Source organism: Salvelinus fontinalis, chromosome 3 (genome assembly GCF_029448725.1).
Source record: "Salvelinus fontinalis isolate EN_2023a chromosome 3, ASM2944872v1, whole genome shotgun sequence".
NCBI classification, from domain to species: domain Eukaryota; kingdom Metazoa; phylum Chordata; class Actinopteri; order Salmoniformes; family Salmonidae; genus Salvelinus; species Salvelinus fontinalis.
In genome coordinates this window covers 46103418-46121166 of record NC_074667.1, presented here as the reverse complement: position 1 = coordinate 46121166, position 17749 = coordinate 46103418, and the positions used below count along the sequence as shown (strand labels likewise).

General features: G+C 41.0%; 2 protein-coding genes across 15 annotated transcripts in view; one reads left to right on the top strand and one right to left on the bottom strand.

Moving 5' to 3' along the window:
- Positions 1-4891, top strand: part of LOC129850733 (rap1 GTPase-activating protein 1-like) — a 134199-nt gene extending 129308 nt beyond the window's left edge. For 12 of the 13 annotated variants that reach the window (XM_055917033.1, XM_055917038.1, XM_055917000.1 and 9 more), the window contains 5 exons: positions 815-931; positions 1153-1288; positions 1434-1545; positions 1641-1729; positions 2140-4891. In XM_055917033.1, the coding sequence (XP_055773008.1) occupies positions 815-931; positions 1153-1288; positions 1434-1545; positions 1641-1729; positions 2140-2223 (538 nt within the window). In that variant the 3' untranslated portion in view covers positions 2224-4891. Of the gene's footprint in view, positions 1-814; positions 932-1152; positions 1289-1433; positions 1546-1640; positions 1730-1963; positions 2012-2139 lie in introns of all 13 variants that reach the window. The other variant, XM_055917006.1, reaches the window with a different exon arrangement.
- LOC129850834 (protein-arginine deiminase type-2-like) overlaps positions 4840-17749 on the bottom strand; it is a 50728-nt gene continuing 37818 nt past the window's right edge. For both annotated transcript variants that reach the window (XM_055917047.1, XM_055917045.1), the window contains exons 2-16: positions 15347-15515; positions 14524-14593; positions 14293-14354; positions 13769-13886; positions 13269-13421; positions 11042-11232; positions 10833-10936; positions 10517-10628; positions 10182-10289; positions 9924-10075; positions 9568-9715; positions 9230-9323; positions 5697-5776; positions 5459-5587; positions 4840-5229 (exon numbers count right to left, since the gene is read on the bottom strand). In XM_055917047.1, coding sequence (XP_055773022.1) covers positions 4996-5229; positions 5459-5587; positions 5697-5776; positions 9230-9323; positions 9568-9715; positions 9924-10075; positions 10182-10289; positions 10517-10628; positions 10833-10936; positions 11042-11232; positions 13269-13421; positions 13769-13886; positions 14293-14354; positions 14524-14593; positions 15347-15382 — 1791 coding nt within the window. In that variant the 5' untranslated portion in view covers positions 15383-15515 and the 3' untranslated portion in view covers positions 4840-4995. The remainder of the gene's footprint in view (positions 5230-5458; positions 5588-5696; positions 5777-9229; positions 9324-9567; positions 9716-9923; positions 10076-10181; positions 10290-10516; positions 10629-10832; positions 10937-11041; positions 11233-13268; positions 13422-13768; positions 13887-14292; positions 14355-14523; positions 14594-15346; positions 15516-17749) is intronic.

Here is a 17749-nt window from a genome sequence, read left to right as displayed (position 1 = left end):
TTAAGGGTTAGGGATATGTTAAAGTATGGCTAGCTAACATGATAAAGTACTTGCAAAACGCATTGTTGTGTTTAGCTAAAGTTGGTTATTAGCTAAGACGCTAAAGTTGTCACCGACGCAATTCGAACACACAACCTTTGGGGTAAAGAGATGAGGCATTCAAAGATATGCCAGGTGACTGGAGAGACGTGTTGGTGTTTGACTCTTCCAATTGATAAACTGATATGCATTATAGCAGCAGTGGCGGTCAGTGTCGTTTATGATGAGGGACGATTTTCTTTTCTCATGAGCACGGCCTTATTTCTATTACAGCATGTTGGGTGACTCATTCATATTCCATTCACCCAGTTCAATGTAACATCAATAGGTTTAGGCTACTACATGATACTCTAATTTTCCCGATATCAATCATGAGGTTGCTACAACATGCTGCAAGAGCTCTGATAGGTTGGAGGATGTCCTAATTACTGTGTAAGTCTATGGAAGGGGCCTCCTTCCTAGGTGTTCTATTGAAGTCAGTGTACCAAGAGGACGACAGAAGCTAGCTGTCGTATGGCCACACCATAGTGCTACCTTACAGAGTACTGTAAACCGTCATTGCAAAACAGTGTGTTTTAATCAATTATTTGGTGATGTGAATATATTTAGTATAGTTTAATCTAAAAAGCATAACTTTTCAGTGTTTTACAATTTAAAAAAAAATTTAATTCATGGAAGAGGATGGTCCTCCACTTCCTCCTCTGAGGAAACTCCACTGATTAGCAGTAATGTCTATGAGCCCATCCTGATACATCTCTATCCCCTCCTACCTCAGTCGGGAAGTGTCCCCCAGCACACAGAAGACTCCAGACAGTGGACACATCTCCCAGGACCCCAAATCAGAGAACTCATCTAATCAGAGCTCACCAGAGATGCCCACAACAAAGAACAGGTGAATAGACAGCATTTAATAGTGCTGTCAAGCCCATGCTGAAGAACATGTGTATAGTATGTGTATAGTATGTGTATAGTATGTGTATAGTATGTGTATAGTATGTGTGTAGTATGTGTATAGTGTGTGTGTAGTGTGTAGTGTGTAGTGTGTGTGTGTGTGTGTGTGTGTGTGTGTGCGCGTGTGCATGTTAGAGTCGTCAGAGTAACCCAGGTGTGTAGTTTGGCCATGTGTTGCAGGGCCCCATCTATCCCTGAGGCCCAGGACATGTCCCGCTCCTCGTCCAACGCCAGCAGCTTCGCCAGCGTGGTGGAGGAACACGATAACGAGGGCATCGAAGAGTACGACACAGGACTGGTAGGTGCCCCTCTTTTTCGATCGTCAATCACTAGCATATAGCACACCATCACATAGAGGTCATGTCAATATAAGAATGACACACTCAAAATGAACAAAAAGCTAAAGATCCTGACAATTTCTGTTGTGTTTTTGTTTGTTGCAGGAGAGCCTGTCCTTTTCTGGAACACCACACAAGAGGGACTCATTTGCGTACCTCTCCTGGGTAGAGGATAGTGTGAGCAGTACTAGTGCCACCAGCCAGGGCAGCTCTCCAGGTGAGTTGTTTCATTAATGTTTTCAATACTGCCATAAGGTACAAAAAGTTGAGTTTGTTTGTCATGATGGCTCATTGTCTACCCCTTCCTGACAGCACCTGCACGGTCCCAGCAGCCTGAGGGGGGCAAAGGGGAAGAGCTCAAAAAGGCGGAGAGCCGAGACAAGACAGAGCAGTCATCATCGGTGAGATCGGTTTTACTAATTTAATAATCAGATCCTCTGTAACATCTCTGCTCGTTCACTGTACTAGCTGTGTACATTGGAAGACAGATTTCATTCTGCTTACATACAGGTATATATAACCATTTATAAAACTGCTTATAAATGTACAAATGCCCTAAACTTTTCCTCTTCATTGTTGTTCAGTAATTGTGGTCTTTGTTAACCTTGTCATTTTCTTTCTGTGTCTGCGTCCAGAACTGTTAGCCTCTCCCCATTGATCACTACATGGATGTCCATTAGCAGGTACCTGTAGTTGTTCAACTCAGTAGATGTAGCTTACTGACCATGTGTTACCCATGTTTGTATTTGGATGTTTGTGTGCGACCTGTAGTAGTAAAGATAGTGTCTGACCCCAGTCCCGCCTCCCACAGCATTCCCATAAGAGGCACCCCCTGCAGGAGATGAAGCAAGCGCACGTGTGTTCCACCACAGATGCAGAGGAGGACCAGAGCTAGTCGCTGGGACAGACAGACAGACCTGGTGTAGGCTAGTCCAGTCTGAACAGCCAGGTCCATAGACATGCACTTACAGCCTTCCCTCATCCCAACTCTTTGTGGCTGACTCCTAGCATGCCTAGAGAGGTGAAGGAGAGGAGTGGACAGCACCCATTCCCAAAAGGAGTGCCACTCACACAGTATCGCTTCTGGCTGTTGTCTGTTGGCTCGCTTAGCCTGCATATATTTCTGCTCCATGAGCTCTGTGAAATCTGAATCTGCTCATGTGGTAACTCATAGTATACTCTCCCTTGTCCTCTCTATGGCATTGTTTTTGTTTTGTTTCGAAGGTGGAGGGAGGGGAGGATCTTAAGCATCAGACAGATTCGTGTTGCAAGAGACCCGTTGATCATGCATTAGGGGAAGTTTTCTGTTAGGCTAAAGAGGAATGCATGAGGAGGATAAGAGGGTGTTGTCCTGTTGTCATTGTTGGAAGAACTGACATTATTGCTTCCATCAACCTCACATCCCACCATGATACTGTACATTTGTTACTCTTGGTGTCCCGGATCCTTTGATGTCACACTAAGCCTTGTGTTTTATTAATGGTCAATTAAGAGTGTAATGGTGAATGTTGACTAGAAACTTTTAGTAAATGTTGCATGTTTTTGATAGAAGGTACTTTTATCATCATGCTGCTGCTGGTTTTGATTCCATTATTCATTTCCCCTGACAAACTGTACAATTGCAGTTCACAGGTTATGTTGATGAATGGACAATATTTTACTGACTCCATAATTATAGTCAAAGTATTTCAGGCCATTTAAAGGGGTAATCTGCAGTTTAAACAATAACAAAGTCTTTACCCCGCCACTGTATCGATAACCAGCTGAGTGATGGGGCTGGATAAAAGTAACCACTCTCAAATTCCTTGACACAGCTATGGATGCAAGGACTGACCATCCATGATAGCAAAATTATAGTTTTAACCATGTTGAGGCTATATAGTGTTTGTTTACAGTTACCTTGTTAACTGACAAATGAGTAAAAACGCTTATGTTTTGGGTTTTGATGGGATTCGACAGTTGAACTAAGCGCATGAAGCATTTATAAGTAATATTCTTCAAGAATAAATAGGTATATATAATTAATTTAAATGTAAAAAATCTATGTAGCAATCGCAGATTGCCCCTATAAACTGAGGGGGAAAACATGAAGTATTGAATTACTGATAATGTCTGGTGTCCAAACTAAATTACTCATCAGTCTTCATCACTGTCCCATACTGTAGATTGTACCACACAGTCAGACATTCCTCTAAGGTGACCTAACCAAAGCACACAGCCTCCAAAGCCAAGCTACTGTCCAGTGACTACTGTCTTCAGTTTATCATTTTAAAACCTCTAGTTTGATTTAGAGTATGTGTTTGGATGTGTATACATGGTGCATGGTGTAAATCTGCTTGCAAACCCATGTCAACTGTACAGTACCATGCTGGAAATAGATTGTTTCTTCAAACCAGTCAAACTTCTCTAGAAAAGCAGACAGATAAAGAGTCGTTATTTCTTTACATCAGTTTCGATAGAGAAATATGGGGATACATAAGTGTAGATGTGGAAACCGGCACTACATTTTCAAGTAATTGCTTATCTTTTGAAAATCTGACTTGGTTTTTAAAAAGAATTACACTGTGACAAGTCGTGAAGTTGCCTTTTTAATGATTGTGTTAAGTAAGATGCTTTGTAGGAGGGTATCCCCTTTCATATAAGGAATCTATCCCATGGGGGATATTGCAAAATGGAATCTATCACCAACTGGTTTGAATGTAAAACTAAACAGATATATGTATTCATTTGTAGACATCTGCTCTCAATGAATGGAACCTGGGTATCTTGTGTAATGTTTTACATTTCCTGATTAGAGACATTTTCCCTCGTCTCAGATTTATATAATGAAAATAACTGATATGAAGGCATGGTTTCCATTACTTTTTATTTCAATGTAATGAACAAAAGCTAATATGGAATTTAGTTGTGCTTTATTGTCAGTTGTGGCATTAATGCATAAACCTTTTACACTCCTTTGGAAATCTTTCAGTTGAATCTAAAGGATCTCTGCATAAGTAAGTAACACTACATCAAAATACAGTTAGTTTGACATATATTTATTATTAAACACCATTCTGAAGATTATGATTCAACAAAATACTATTAATTGAAAGGTGATTGGAAAGATGAGAAAGTAACCTTTCATCAGCTTAAGAGAGCCTTTGGAGTCAGTGTGTATTCCAGGCACTGAAACTCAAAATATATCAAACACTATGTTCATCTCAAAGCTTAAAATAAATGAATTATTACTCTCACTAGTCTTCAGAAATGCTTGGATAGTTGGATCACACCCTCTGGTGGCTCCAGATTATACTTGCACATTTCTCTGTGGTCCTGTTCATCTGTACCTGTGTTTGTACATGTAAATGCAAGACATTTGGATTGAGCACCCAGCCAATCCAAACAACAGATCCAACCTGCAATGTGCTTAATTCAGATGATTGTATTTCTGTTCTCGTTGATATTCCGCTTAAGCCCTTGTTTAAGTTCGAAAGTCTTGTTTGTAAATATAGCTTTTCATCCTTTTGTAAAAAAAAAGGCAAATACATGTTTAATAAAGACAAAGGGGTAATACAGTACAAGGACTACTGTTGTTGTTTGAAGATGACTGCTGCTGGCGATTGTTGCTGCTGTTAACATCAAGCCTTATTCCCTCTAACTACAACCATTCCTTGCCCCAAATCCCTCACATCTCCAGGTTCCACCACTTGAAGGAAAAGGGTTCCCTACGGACATTGGAGCCACAGTGAACCTCTCCCAGCAGTTTGTGGTAGGAGGCAAAGTCATCAATGTATGTGCAGCTGAGTCCCAGGCCCTCCATGAGGGAGGTCATCTCTGCCTCCAGGGCACAGCAGCCATTCACCTTGGGCCCAAACGGTTTAGGGATGCCCAGGTTCTTCCCCAACACAATCATGTTCACCTGGAGGTAGAGACATATGCCTCAATTAGGATTTGTTTCTTGCGCTACTTGGGTAGTAGATGATTTGAGCCTACTTCCTAATCACATGTAGAAAATCATCACAAAATGTCTAAAATGATTTGGCAACATTTTTGAGCTTTGGCATTATGTAATGTAAAATGTATAACAAATAAAATAAGAAGTACTTTTGGTTTGGAGGTGTTCTAGTGTAGAACTTGCGTATGCTCACCATGTCTGGGTAATAGGCCACTGCCCTGTTCTCCTCCATCACATGGAAAAGGATGGGCAGATCAATGATATCGTCGTCATCTAAACCCAGCTCCCTCTTAAGGACATCCCTGTTCCAGTCTATACAGCTCTGTGGGACGGCAGCAGTCACAACATCTACATGGTTATTTCACCAAGCACTGCAATGCTCTGTTAGCCTCTCTGAGTAACTAGTTCATCTGGCGTTTAGTTTCCCTCACCTGGACATAGTCGTTTTCTGCTCTGAGTTTGTCATCACTCAAAATCTCATCTACCGTAATCTCTTCTTCTGCACCAAGACCTGTTAGAATCGAGAAGGAAGTGAGTGTTAATTAGTAACATATACAGTATTATGCATTCCATTCACCCAGCTCAATGTAACATTGATAGGTTAAGGCTACTTGATACTCAAACGTTCCCTATACCCAACGAGGTTGTTACAACTTTGCCTATGAACGTAGGTGCACAGGTAAAGAGAATTTTGTGAGTAATCAAAGTGACAGACATTGGCACATTCAATACTGGGTGTAATCATTAGTCCACCAGTTGCAAACGAGAGTTTCTATTAGACAAATTCACGTATGTTTATCCCCGTTTCATTCCGTTTCAGTAAAGCTTTTCAACAGAATGAATACACCCCTGATCACATACAAATCAAATCAAATTATGGGTTCCCGAGTGGCGCTGCGGTCTAAGGCACTGCAGCTCAGCGTAAGAGGTATCACTGCAATCCCTGGTTCAAGTCCAGGCTGCATCACATCTGACTGTGATTGGGAATCCCATAGGGTGGTGCACAATTGGCCCAGCATTACCTGGGTTTGGCTGGGGTAGGCTGTCATTGTAAGTAAGAATTTGTTCTTAACTGACTTGCCTAGTAAAATCGTATTGGTCACATACATGTGTTTAGCAGATGTTATTGCGGGTGCAGTGAAATGTTTGTGCTTCTAGCTCTGATAGTGCAGTAATATCTAACAGTTTCATGACATATACCCAAAATACAGATAAATCTAAGTAAAGAATGGATTAAGACAATATATACACCTCTGTTAGAAAGTGTGGGGTCACTTAGAAATGTCCTTGTTTTTGAAAGAAAAGCAATTATGTTTTGCAATTAATTTTGCAATTATGTTAGCACAGCTGAAAACTGTTGTTCTGATTGAAGCAATACAACTGGCCTTCTTTAGACTAGTAGAGTATCTGGAGCCTGTAATCGAACCCACAAATGCTGATGCTCCAGATACTCAATTAGTCTAAAGAAGGCCAGTTTTATTGTTTAATTGCAAAATGGTTTCTAATGAACAATTAGTCTTTTAAAATGGATTAGCTAACACACCGTGCCATTGGAGTGATGGTTGCTGATAATATGCCTCTGTACGCCTATGTAGATATTCCATAAAAAATCTGCCGTTTTCAGCTACAACATGAACAATGTCTACACTGTATTTCTGATCAATTTGATGTTATTTTAATGGACAAAAAATGTGCTTTTCTTTCAAAACCAAGGACATTTCTAAGTGACCCCAAACTTTTGAACGGTAGTGTATGTCAGAGCGGCAATGGACTAAGATTTTTTATTTCTTTATTTTACCTTTATTTAGCTAGGCAAGTCAGTTAAGAACAAATTCTTATTTTCAATGATGACCTAGGAACAGTGGGTTAACTGCCTTGTTCAGGAGCAGAACGACATATTTTTACCTTATCAGCTCGGGGATTCAATCTTGCAACCTTTCGGTTACTAGTCCAACGCTCTAACCACTAGGCTACCTGCCGCCCCTACAGTGGCATAGTATAGAGTACAGTATATTCATATGAGATGGGTGATGCAATGTTTACAAACAACTAAAGTGACTAAGATACCGTAGAATAGTATAGAGTACAGTTTACACATATGAGTTTACACATATGAGATGAGTACTGCAAGATAAGAAGACATTATTAAAGTGGCTAGTATTTAATTTCCTTAAAGTGGCCAGTGATTCCTAATCTATGTCTATAAGCATAGTTCACTTTCTATAGGCACAGTTCACTTTCCAGAGCAGCCACATACAAACAGCATGATCCCTTTAATTACTATAGTTACTTCTCGCTCTCCTCCTCTCACATTTTCCCTTTACCTGTGGACTTCCGTGCACAAGACATCAGCTGTCTGTGACCAGGCAAAAAAAACTTTCCAAGCCAAACCTTCATATCATAACCGAGTCAACTACTCACCACATTTTATCTTCTTTCAGCTAGGGGGCAGAATTGTATTTTTAATTTTTAATAACGTTCCCAAGGTAAACGTACTATTTCTCAGGCCCAGATCGTAGAATATGTATATAATTTACAGATTAGGATGGAAAACACTCCATAGTTTCCAAAACTGTCAAAATATTGTCTGTGAGTATAACAGAACTGATTTTGCAGGCGAAAACCTGAGGAAATCCAACCCGGAAGTGCTTTTTTTTAAAAATCCCTGTTCCGTTGCCTGCCTCTCTTCCATTTAAAGGGGTATCAACCAGATTCCTTTTCCAATGGCTTCCTCAGGCTGTGACCAGGCTTTAGACATAGTTTCAGGCTTTTATTTTGAAAAATGAGCGAGGTTTTTCAAAACGAGTCAGGTGTCCTTTGATTAGTTCCTGCGCGCGAGAGGGGTAGCTCGACATTTTCTTTCCCTCTTTTATTGAATAGGTTACCGTCCGGTTGAAATATTATCGATTATGTATGTTAAAAACAACCTGAGGATTGATTATAAAAAACGTTTGACATGTTTCTACAAACATTACGGATACTTTTTGGAATTTTCGTCTGCCTTTCAGGAACGGAACGAGGCTGTGGTTTTCTGAACATAACACGCAAACCAAATGGCGGTTTTTGGTTATAAAACGAATATTTATCAAACATAAAGAACATTTATTGTGTAACTGGGAGTCTCGTGAGTGCAAACATCCGAAGATTATCAAAGGTAAGCAATTAATTTTATTGCTTTTCTAACTTTCGTGACCATGCTAATTTGGGGCTAGCTGTTCTTACTGTTTTGTCTAGTGATTGATAAACTCAAACACTTGGATTGCTTTCGCTGTAAAGCATATTTTCTAAATCGGACACGATAGGTGGATTAACAACAAGCTAAGCTGTGTTTTGGTATATTTCACTTGTGATTTCATGATTATAAATATTTGTTGTATTATTTTTGAATTTGGCGCTCTGCAGTTTAGTATTGTTGTTGATAAATGATCCCGGTACCGGGATACGTGCCTCAAGAAGTTATGTACTGCAGTGCTAGCTAGCTGTAGCTTATGCTTTCAGTACTAGACTGATTCTCTGATCCTTTGATTGGGTGGACAACATGTCAATTCATGCTGCAAGAGCCCTGATAGGTTGGAGTAAGTTGTCATAATTACTGTGTAAGTCAATGGAAGGGGGTGAGAACAATGAGCCTCCTGGGTTTTGTATTGATGTCAATGTACCCAGAGGAGGACGGAAACCAGCTGTCCACTGGCTAAACCATGGTGCTACCCTACAGAATGCTGTTGAGGCTACTGTAGACCCTCATTGCAAAACAGTGTTTTAATCAATTATTTGGTGATGTAAATATATATTGTATAGTTTTATCTTAAAAGGATAACTTTAATGTTTCATTATTTTTATTTTTATGAAAATCACTGAGGATGGTCCTCCCCTTCCTCTTCCGAGGAGCCTCCGCTGATACAGTTGTAACTAAGGTGATACACACTGAGACACACTGAAATGAAACCCCTAACTGAAAGCCTACCGTCAAACATTTTGGCTTGTCCATGCCTGTCATTCTGTAAGCCCCTGAAAAGTTTGTAGCCTGCGTCGGGGCTGGCGAGCAGCAGTCGGAATCCCTACACAGAAACGGAGGACAAAGACAAAATTGTCTGTATGCTTTAATTGACTTCCTGACAGTTTTACATTATCACATAAACCACATGGCAGCCACAGCCTGCGTCATGTCTAAATACTTTATTTGCAAATGGACGGCATTAACAATTCTTTGCTCTTCGTCATTTCTACTCTATATTAAAGAGCATAGTGTTTTTACTCACATGTTCTAATAGAGGGGGTAACAATACTTTCCTTTTGTTTTACCTTTTTGTCAGGAGCTGGAACAAAAGTCATGAATTCATCCACATGCCCAACCAGAAGCCAATCAGAGAACAGTGCAATGGGCTCCTGGACTTTCTGTGCCCAAAGGAAGTCTTGCACTACTTTGGTCATGTTGCGGCCCTTGGTTGCCCTGAAAAGTTAAACAGCCTTATCACCACTGCTCACAGCCATCTCTTTGTTCCAAATATTCATGAATCATTAGCAAGAGATTTATAGAAGGAAGAAGCATCAATTTTATTTAATAAATCAATACACTTTGGAATAAAGGCAAATATTGGTATCTAAAAACCAGACTCTCTTCCGTTGAAGCAACTAACCCCTGGCTAAGTTACACTCACGTGGGGAAAGCCACTCCAATTATGATCCTGCCCAGAGGGTAGTTCTTTCCATTTATAGTGACTGGAGGGCTAACTTCCAGGTTACCAAACGAGTCCAAGCTGCTCACTTCCTCATTATATGCTGTCCTCGTCACATAGCCAAAGTCTGGGCCCTGAGGGCACCAGGCAGAGAGAGGTTGAGAAAGAGTTCCACCACATCCCTCACAGTTTGGAAATAAGAACATTTTAACTGCAGGTGTTGTGAATGCCTTTTCTTACCAGTAGCACATCATAAGGGAAATCCTGTAGTTCTCCGTCTCGGGGGGAGTCCAGCACAACAGGGAAACGTTGGTGAGGAGAGTCAATGTAGCCAAACTCTATCTCATCCTGAGAGAGAAACCTTCTTTACATCTCTATTACATTTCTATATTTTTCATGCAGTTAGAAAAAAAGACACCGGTCTATGTTCTGATTTCTTTTATTTAAAACCAAGAGACAAGACTGACAATGATTTACATTGATGTAAAAGGATGTGAAATAAATTGTGTTTGAAAAAAAGTTGGAATTGAAAAAAAACCTGCATGATAGGCTAGGAGCTGAATCCCACTGCTTACCTGCATCCAGCGGTCTCCTCTGTTCATGTACTCATGGCAAACCTTCAGCTTGTACCCATTGTTTTCCACCAGCCTCCTCATTCCCTTTAGGAACTGGTAGTTATCAGATGTGCTGGGTAACCAAATGCACAGCAACAGTTGTCTGAGTACGTTTACAGACAGCGCCATCATTATTTCCATCAACATCAATGCCAGGACTGTCGGAACTAGAAGCACAAGCATTTCGCTGCACTCGCATTAACATCTGCTAACCATGTTTATGTGACAAATAAAATGTGATTTGATAATCATTTTCTTCTTCATCATCATCTCTCACCTGCAGACGAAGACCTCCACAGGGTTGAGTGTGTTGGGTGTCATGATCCAGGGAGCCACACGGAACACCACCCTGTCTGTAAAGATGGGCGTCTCAGGAAAGCCCTGGCAAAATAACAGAACAAAAACATGAACGATAGATTCCACGACAGAGGTACAGTATACCCTTCAAAGTTTTAAACTACAAACAGTGAAATAGTTGCAATGTACCTGAGAGCTGGGTTCCAGCAGGCTGAGGCTGATGCTGATGAGGCCCTCAAAGTCTTTGTCAGGGAATCTCAGGCCCTCAACGTAGAAATTCATCTCAGCGTTTCCCCCGAGGTACTGGACCTCCTTGGACAAATCCTCACTGCCCAGCACCAGCGGGTAGTCCTTCACAAAGCTCTTGTAGAACAGGTTTTCTGCAGCAGTAAATCATTTTTTATAATGATGATCAAATGTATCTCCATTTATATGCATCATTAAAACCTGATGAGGATAGAGGGCGCTATTTACACTTTGGGGGAAAAACGTGCCCAATTTATACGGCCTCGTACTCTATTCTTGCTCGTACAATATGCATATTATTATTACTATTGGATAGAAAACACTCTCTAGTTTCTAAAACCGTTAGAATTTTGTCTGTGAGTAAAACAGAACTCATTTGGCAGCACACTTTCTGACCAGGAAGTGGAAAGTCTGAAAATGATGCTCTGTTCAAGGGCCTGCCTATAAATGGGCATGATACGTATGAGTATACATGCACGTCATACACCTTCCCCTAGATGTCAAGAGGAAGTGAGAGAAGAAATGAAGTGTTTATCTTGGTCTGAGGTGGAATATATCCTCTTGGCACGACGAGTCATCCATTTCCTGTTTTCTGGAGAGCACGCAGATGGACCTGGAATTGCCTTTTGAAAAGCCGTCGTTATAGGCGACTACTATCTCCGGCTTTGATTTTATTTGATACATGTCACAATATCATCGTAAAGTATGTTTTTTCAATATAGTTTTATTAGATTTTTGAAATTTATTCGGGACGTTAGGCGTGTTGCGTTGTGTGCCTTTTTTTCAGAAAGGAGAGCTTCGCGCCACTTGGCCAGTGTGCTTGCTAATTCAAGAGGGAAAAACGATGTTCTAAATCCAAACAACGACTGTTCTGGACAAAGGACCCCTTGTCCAACATTCTGATGGAAGATCACCAAAAGTAAGAAACATTTTATGATGCTATTTCATATATCTGTCGAACTGTATACTAGTAGTTTTGCGCCCAGGTTTTGGCCACTCTCTCGCTATAACATAAGCCTTTGTCGTAATGAAGATATTTTTAGAATTCTAACACTGCGATTGCATTAAGAACTAATGGATCTATCATTTCCTATACAACATGTATTTTTTTTGTAATGTTTATGAATAGCTATTTGGTCAGAATAGGTGAGAGTCTAATAGAAATATCCGCACATTCTGGGAAAAGGAAGCTACGTTAGCATAATGGATAACCACTGATTTCAGCTCTAAATATGCACATTTTCGAACAAAACATAAGTGTATGTATAACCTGATGTTATAGGATTGTCATCTGATGAAGGTTTATGAAGGTTAGTGAAAATTAATATCTTTTGCTGGTTTATTCGCTAACGCTAACGTGCCTATTGCTATCGCTAACGTGCCTTGATGAATGAATGCGGTTGTGTGTAGGCTATTGTAGTAAGCTAATATAATGCTATATTGTGTTTTTGCCGTAAAACACTTAAATAATCTGAAATATTGGCTGGATTCACAAGATGCTTGTCTTTCATTTGCTGTACACAATGCATTTTTCAGAAATGTTTTATGATGAGTATTTATGTATTCCACGTTGGTCTCTATAATTACTCTGGCTGCTTCGGTGCTATTTTTGACGGTAGCTGTGATGGTAGCTGCAATGTAAAACTGATTTATACCTCAAATTTTTCAAAAAAAACATTTTTCAACATTTGAAAAAAAACATTTTTCAAACAAAACATAGATTTATTGTGTAACATGTTATAAGACTGTCATCTGATGAAGTTGTTTCTTGGTTAGTTTGGTTGGTTCTTGGTTAGTTAGGTTGGCTTTGTGCATGCTACCTGTGCTGTGAAAAATGTCTGTCCTTCTTTGTATTTGGTGGTGAGCTAACATAAATATACGTGCTGTTTTCGAGGTAAAACATTTTTAAAAATCGGACATGTTGACTGGATTCACAAGATGTGTATCTTTCATTTGCTGTATTGGACTTGTTAATGTGTGAAAGTTAAATATTTCTAAAAAATATTTTTTGAATTTCGCGCTCTGCCTTTTCAGTGGAATGTGGGAGGAGTTCCGCTAGCGGAACGCCTGGGCTAGACAGGTCAAAATCTTATTGTATACACATCATGCATGCATGGACAGCCACAAGAACACATAAAAGATCTGACTGGACAAAATGTCATTGACTCACTCAGTGTTTGGTGCATGCCTGCTGTGGACCTGGTCCTGAAGACCCTGACACTCTCTGCATCCCCCTGGGAGATGTGCATGGTCAGCTTGTAGCCCTCTGGGAGCTTGGCAGGGCCACTGGTCCGCAGCACCATTGGGGACATGTCTTTCAGATCTGACATTTCACAAATACTGACATTATTGTACATCAAGTGTCAACCCATCAATGTCATAATCAATGTGACCTCATCTCAATGACAACATAGGTAGGACAGTGTGTAATACAACTATTTATCATAGGAGGATGGTGGTCATGAAGGAACCATCAAACCACACCAGACACACCCCTAGCTCAGGCATTTTGTGTTTATCTAACACAAAAACACACATCCCTACTGCTCCTCTGCTGACTACACACAAAAGACAGACCTGCAGCCTTTAAATGTTGATTTATTGCGATGTCTGCAGCACTGTCAGCCTGTCAGCTCAGTGGGCCAGGATGACTTGGCTGTTGCTATTTACCTGAGACTCTCGTGACCTCAGCATACTCACTGTCCCGCCTCTTCCCATAGGTGCGTTCTGAGTCACAGTTGACCAGTAGGATGGCACCGTGGCCATTAGGCCCCCACATCCAGGATCCCTGTAGAGAGATGGACACTCGTTATTTAGAGACAAGAACTAACACTGCCCTGCCAATTTATCTTTTAGCAATGTGTTTGCATGAAGTAAGATTAGACTTACAGCTGAGTAGAAAAGCACAACGTTCAAAAGAATTTCCCACTTCCAGGAATATAGTATGAACAGTATTTTGATATACCTATTAATATCAGTGGAAGGCTGTGCCCTGTGTTAGTTGACAGATAATTTCCTAGAAGTGCCTTGGAAATCTTCCTTTGTGTTTTGGAATACAGCATGAACACTAGTCTTCTGACATGCCTATTCATGTTAGAACATATCCTTATGTACCCTGCTGTGTTAGGAAACAAAGATAGTGACCTCTGAGCTGAAAGAGACCTGCCTGGACGGACCCAGCAGACATAACCCACCTTGTTGGGGTTGTTCCTCTCCACCTGGCCATCTCGATCAGCATCTACGTCCAGAGAAATCTCTACAAGACAGAGAGGCCCTGGGTGTCACTGAAGCTCATGAGCTGCTTTGGGGTCTCAAGTGAAATATAAAAATGTACAAATGACATTCACAAAGGTATGCTTTGAAGGTGGGGGCGGGTGATAGTTTATATGGGTGTGCTCTCCTGTCCTAAGCATAACACAACATACCAACAGCGGTGAGGTGAACGACAGCTTTCCCTAACACCTCCGTCTTCTCTCCATAATACATGACCGATAGCTGCACAACAAAGGACAACATTTACAAAGTTAAACATCTAGAACACTGGTGACTAAGCTCCGTCTTCTCTCCATAATACATGACCGATAGCTGCACAACAAAGGACAACATTTACAAAGTTAAACATCTAGAACACTGGTGACTAAGCAGTGGTTGTGTTTTGATGGGGTCTTCTATGATATATTCATGTCCAGATATGTACAGTACATTATTTCAGAGGAGAATCTAAACAACTGGCCCATTCTGGAACTGACAAAAAAGTCTCCTTCAATTCCTTATCAATAGAACTGGCACTGTGATTAACCACATCTCTGTGGTAGGAGGTTGAGAGTGCCACATTTGCATTATTTCAGTGTTGTTTGCACACCACTCTTAAGAGGTGTAGGAGCAGCAAATACTTGATCTGTGTTTCTTATTAACATAATTCACTGTAGCGTGTTCAGTCCCAAGTGGCAATACTCAACTCAGGATTCCATGAATAAGATGCAACATACTGAATCTCAGTGTACACTCTTAGAAAAAAGGGTTCCAGGGTCCCCTTAGGAGAACCCTTTTTGATTTAAGGTAGAACTATTTTGGGTTCCATGTAGAACTCTCTGGGGAAAGGGTTCTATACCCAATAAGGTTCTACATGAAACCAAAAATGGTTATTCAAAGGGTTCCCCTTCGGGGACAGCCAAATAACCCTTTTAGGTTCTAGATAGCACCTTTTGTGTAGCTATCATGGCTGTGGGAGTGGCCTACTTTATTTACCTTGCTATCATTTCCCACTTCGCTGGCAGTGTCCATGGTAATAAGAAGCACTGTATTACCATTGAGACTGGTGGGGAGGGTCCCACTCTCCAGTGGGGGTGGGGTGATCCTGTACTGCACTCTGGGACTGCATTGCACAGAGAAGTACTTGGAAGTAGGAGGGGCATTCCTTGGGGAACAATAAATACATGTGACAGTTACACATCACACCATGATACTTTTCTCATACAAATCCATAGCAATAACACAGAAAACACAAAGAGGACATATCTATAGTGCAGCAGTGAGTGCAGTTCATAATCTCCTATTTCCAGAAGCAACAGGTGGCAGTGCTAGTTCTAAATTTACATTTCTACAGTATTCGTAGAGGTATGATGTCTTTTACATGCCTCTAAAATGAGCAACGTACCAAAGAGGGAGAAATACTGGACTATCAACCTACACAAGAATACTGGCAAAAAGGATTGTACTTATATGTCAAAGTATCAACCAACATCCCAAGTTGTTATACTCAGTATTATGACACTTGTTTATAAACATTAGGCTTAGCTGTAAAACCTAACACCTGGAGTCCAGGCTGAGCCTGTCACGCTGTATAATGATAGGAGACAAGCGCAGGAATACGTAATTGGGGATTTTATTTCTCCACCCAAATTATAGTACGTCATGAAAACGACGGGGATGAAGACCAAAACAAACACGTGTATATAACGCAGGGATGTAACCCAAACAAAACCTCTAAATAATACACGGGACGAGACCTGTAATAACAGCTGCACAAAAACACGTAGCATGAAAGCCGATACAGCAGAGCACAAGATGAATGGACATGGGACAATAATCAACCAGGACAATGGGGAACAGAGGGCACATATATATACATACTAATCAGTGGAAATGGGAACCAGGTGTGCGTAATGAGACAAGACAGTCTGGGGTTGGTGGTTATGAATCCAATTCAGTGATGCCTAGAAAGCCGGTGACGTAGACTTTCGAAGCTGGTGAACGGAATGAGCAGCAGTACCAGGGGATCCAGGAGGTGGTCCACACCAAAGGAACATTAGGTTTTTGGAGGAGGGATAGTATTCGCCCGAACAACAGAGTCTAGGCTACTCTAAACAATAGCAGAAAGAGAAGTTCTTAACAATAATTATTGAAGTTGTTACACACCGATGTTTTGAAACCATCTGTATCTGCTGTGTAATCATACCATGTGGAGAGTCTGATAAACTAACTGCAGCCGTAGTCAAGATAGTACCACAATATGTTTAATTCTTCAGGTTGGGGATTTGTGTTGGGTTTACCACTTTTTTGTATCATGTTAACTTGGAAATCATATGCCATAATAACTGCTGACAGCCCATTGAATTCAGTTGCAATGGAATGATATGAATTGATAGAAAAGGAGAGTCTGTTGAGAACATGAGGTCTGACTCCTCCTCTGAATACAAATGCCATCCACAAACAGTTCTTTCAGCCCAATTTTGGGGCATGATCATCCAAATCCTTCTGCAGTTGGAATATCCAAGAAGTAAAATGACAACAAAATAGTCAGTGGATGTAATCAGTCATTTAAAAATATATTATCACTGCAGGAACTACAAGTGGAATAAGATTATAAAGCTATTAAACTATTAGAATCAATTCACTTAAAGAAATAAAGCAATTCAGTACTGTGAAGCCTCCAAACGGACAAACTATCCAGCTAGTGCATAACATTCTGAGAACCATATGTTCAAATGCTTGTGCTTCTAGTTCCGACAGTGCAGTAATATCTAACAAGTAATCTAACAATCAGCGAAGTGGAGATGTTGTTTCCCACCTTCACCACCTGGGGGCTGCCCGTCAGGAAGTCCAGGACCCAATTGCACAGGGCGGCGTTGAGACCCAGGGCCTCAAGTTTAATAATGAGCTTGGAGGGTACTATGGTGTTGAATGCTGAGCTGTAGTCAATGAACAGCATTCTTACATAGGTATTCCTCTTGTCCAGATGGGATAGGGCACTGTGCAGTGTGATGGAGATTGCATTGTCTGTGGACCTATTGGGGCGGTATGCAAATTGAAGTTGGTCTAGGGTGGCAGGTAAGGTGGAGGTGATATGATCCTTGACTAGTCTCTCAAAGCACTTCATGATGACAGAAGTGAGTGCTATGGGGCGATAGTCATTTAGTTCAGTTACCTTTGCCTTCTTGGGTACAGGAACAATGGTGGCCATCTTGAAGCATGTGGGGACAGCAGACTGGGATAGGAAGAGATTGAATATGTCCGAAAAACATACCAGCCAGCTGGTCTGCGCATGCTCTGAGTACGCGGCTAGGGATGTCATCTGGGCCGGCAGTCTTGTGAGTGTGAACACTTTTAAACGTCTTACTCACGTCGGCCAAGGAGAAGAAGAGGGAGGGC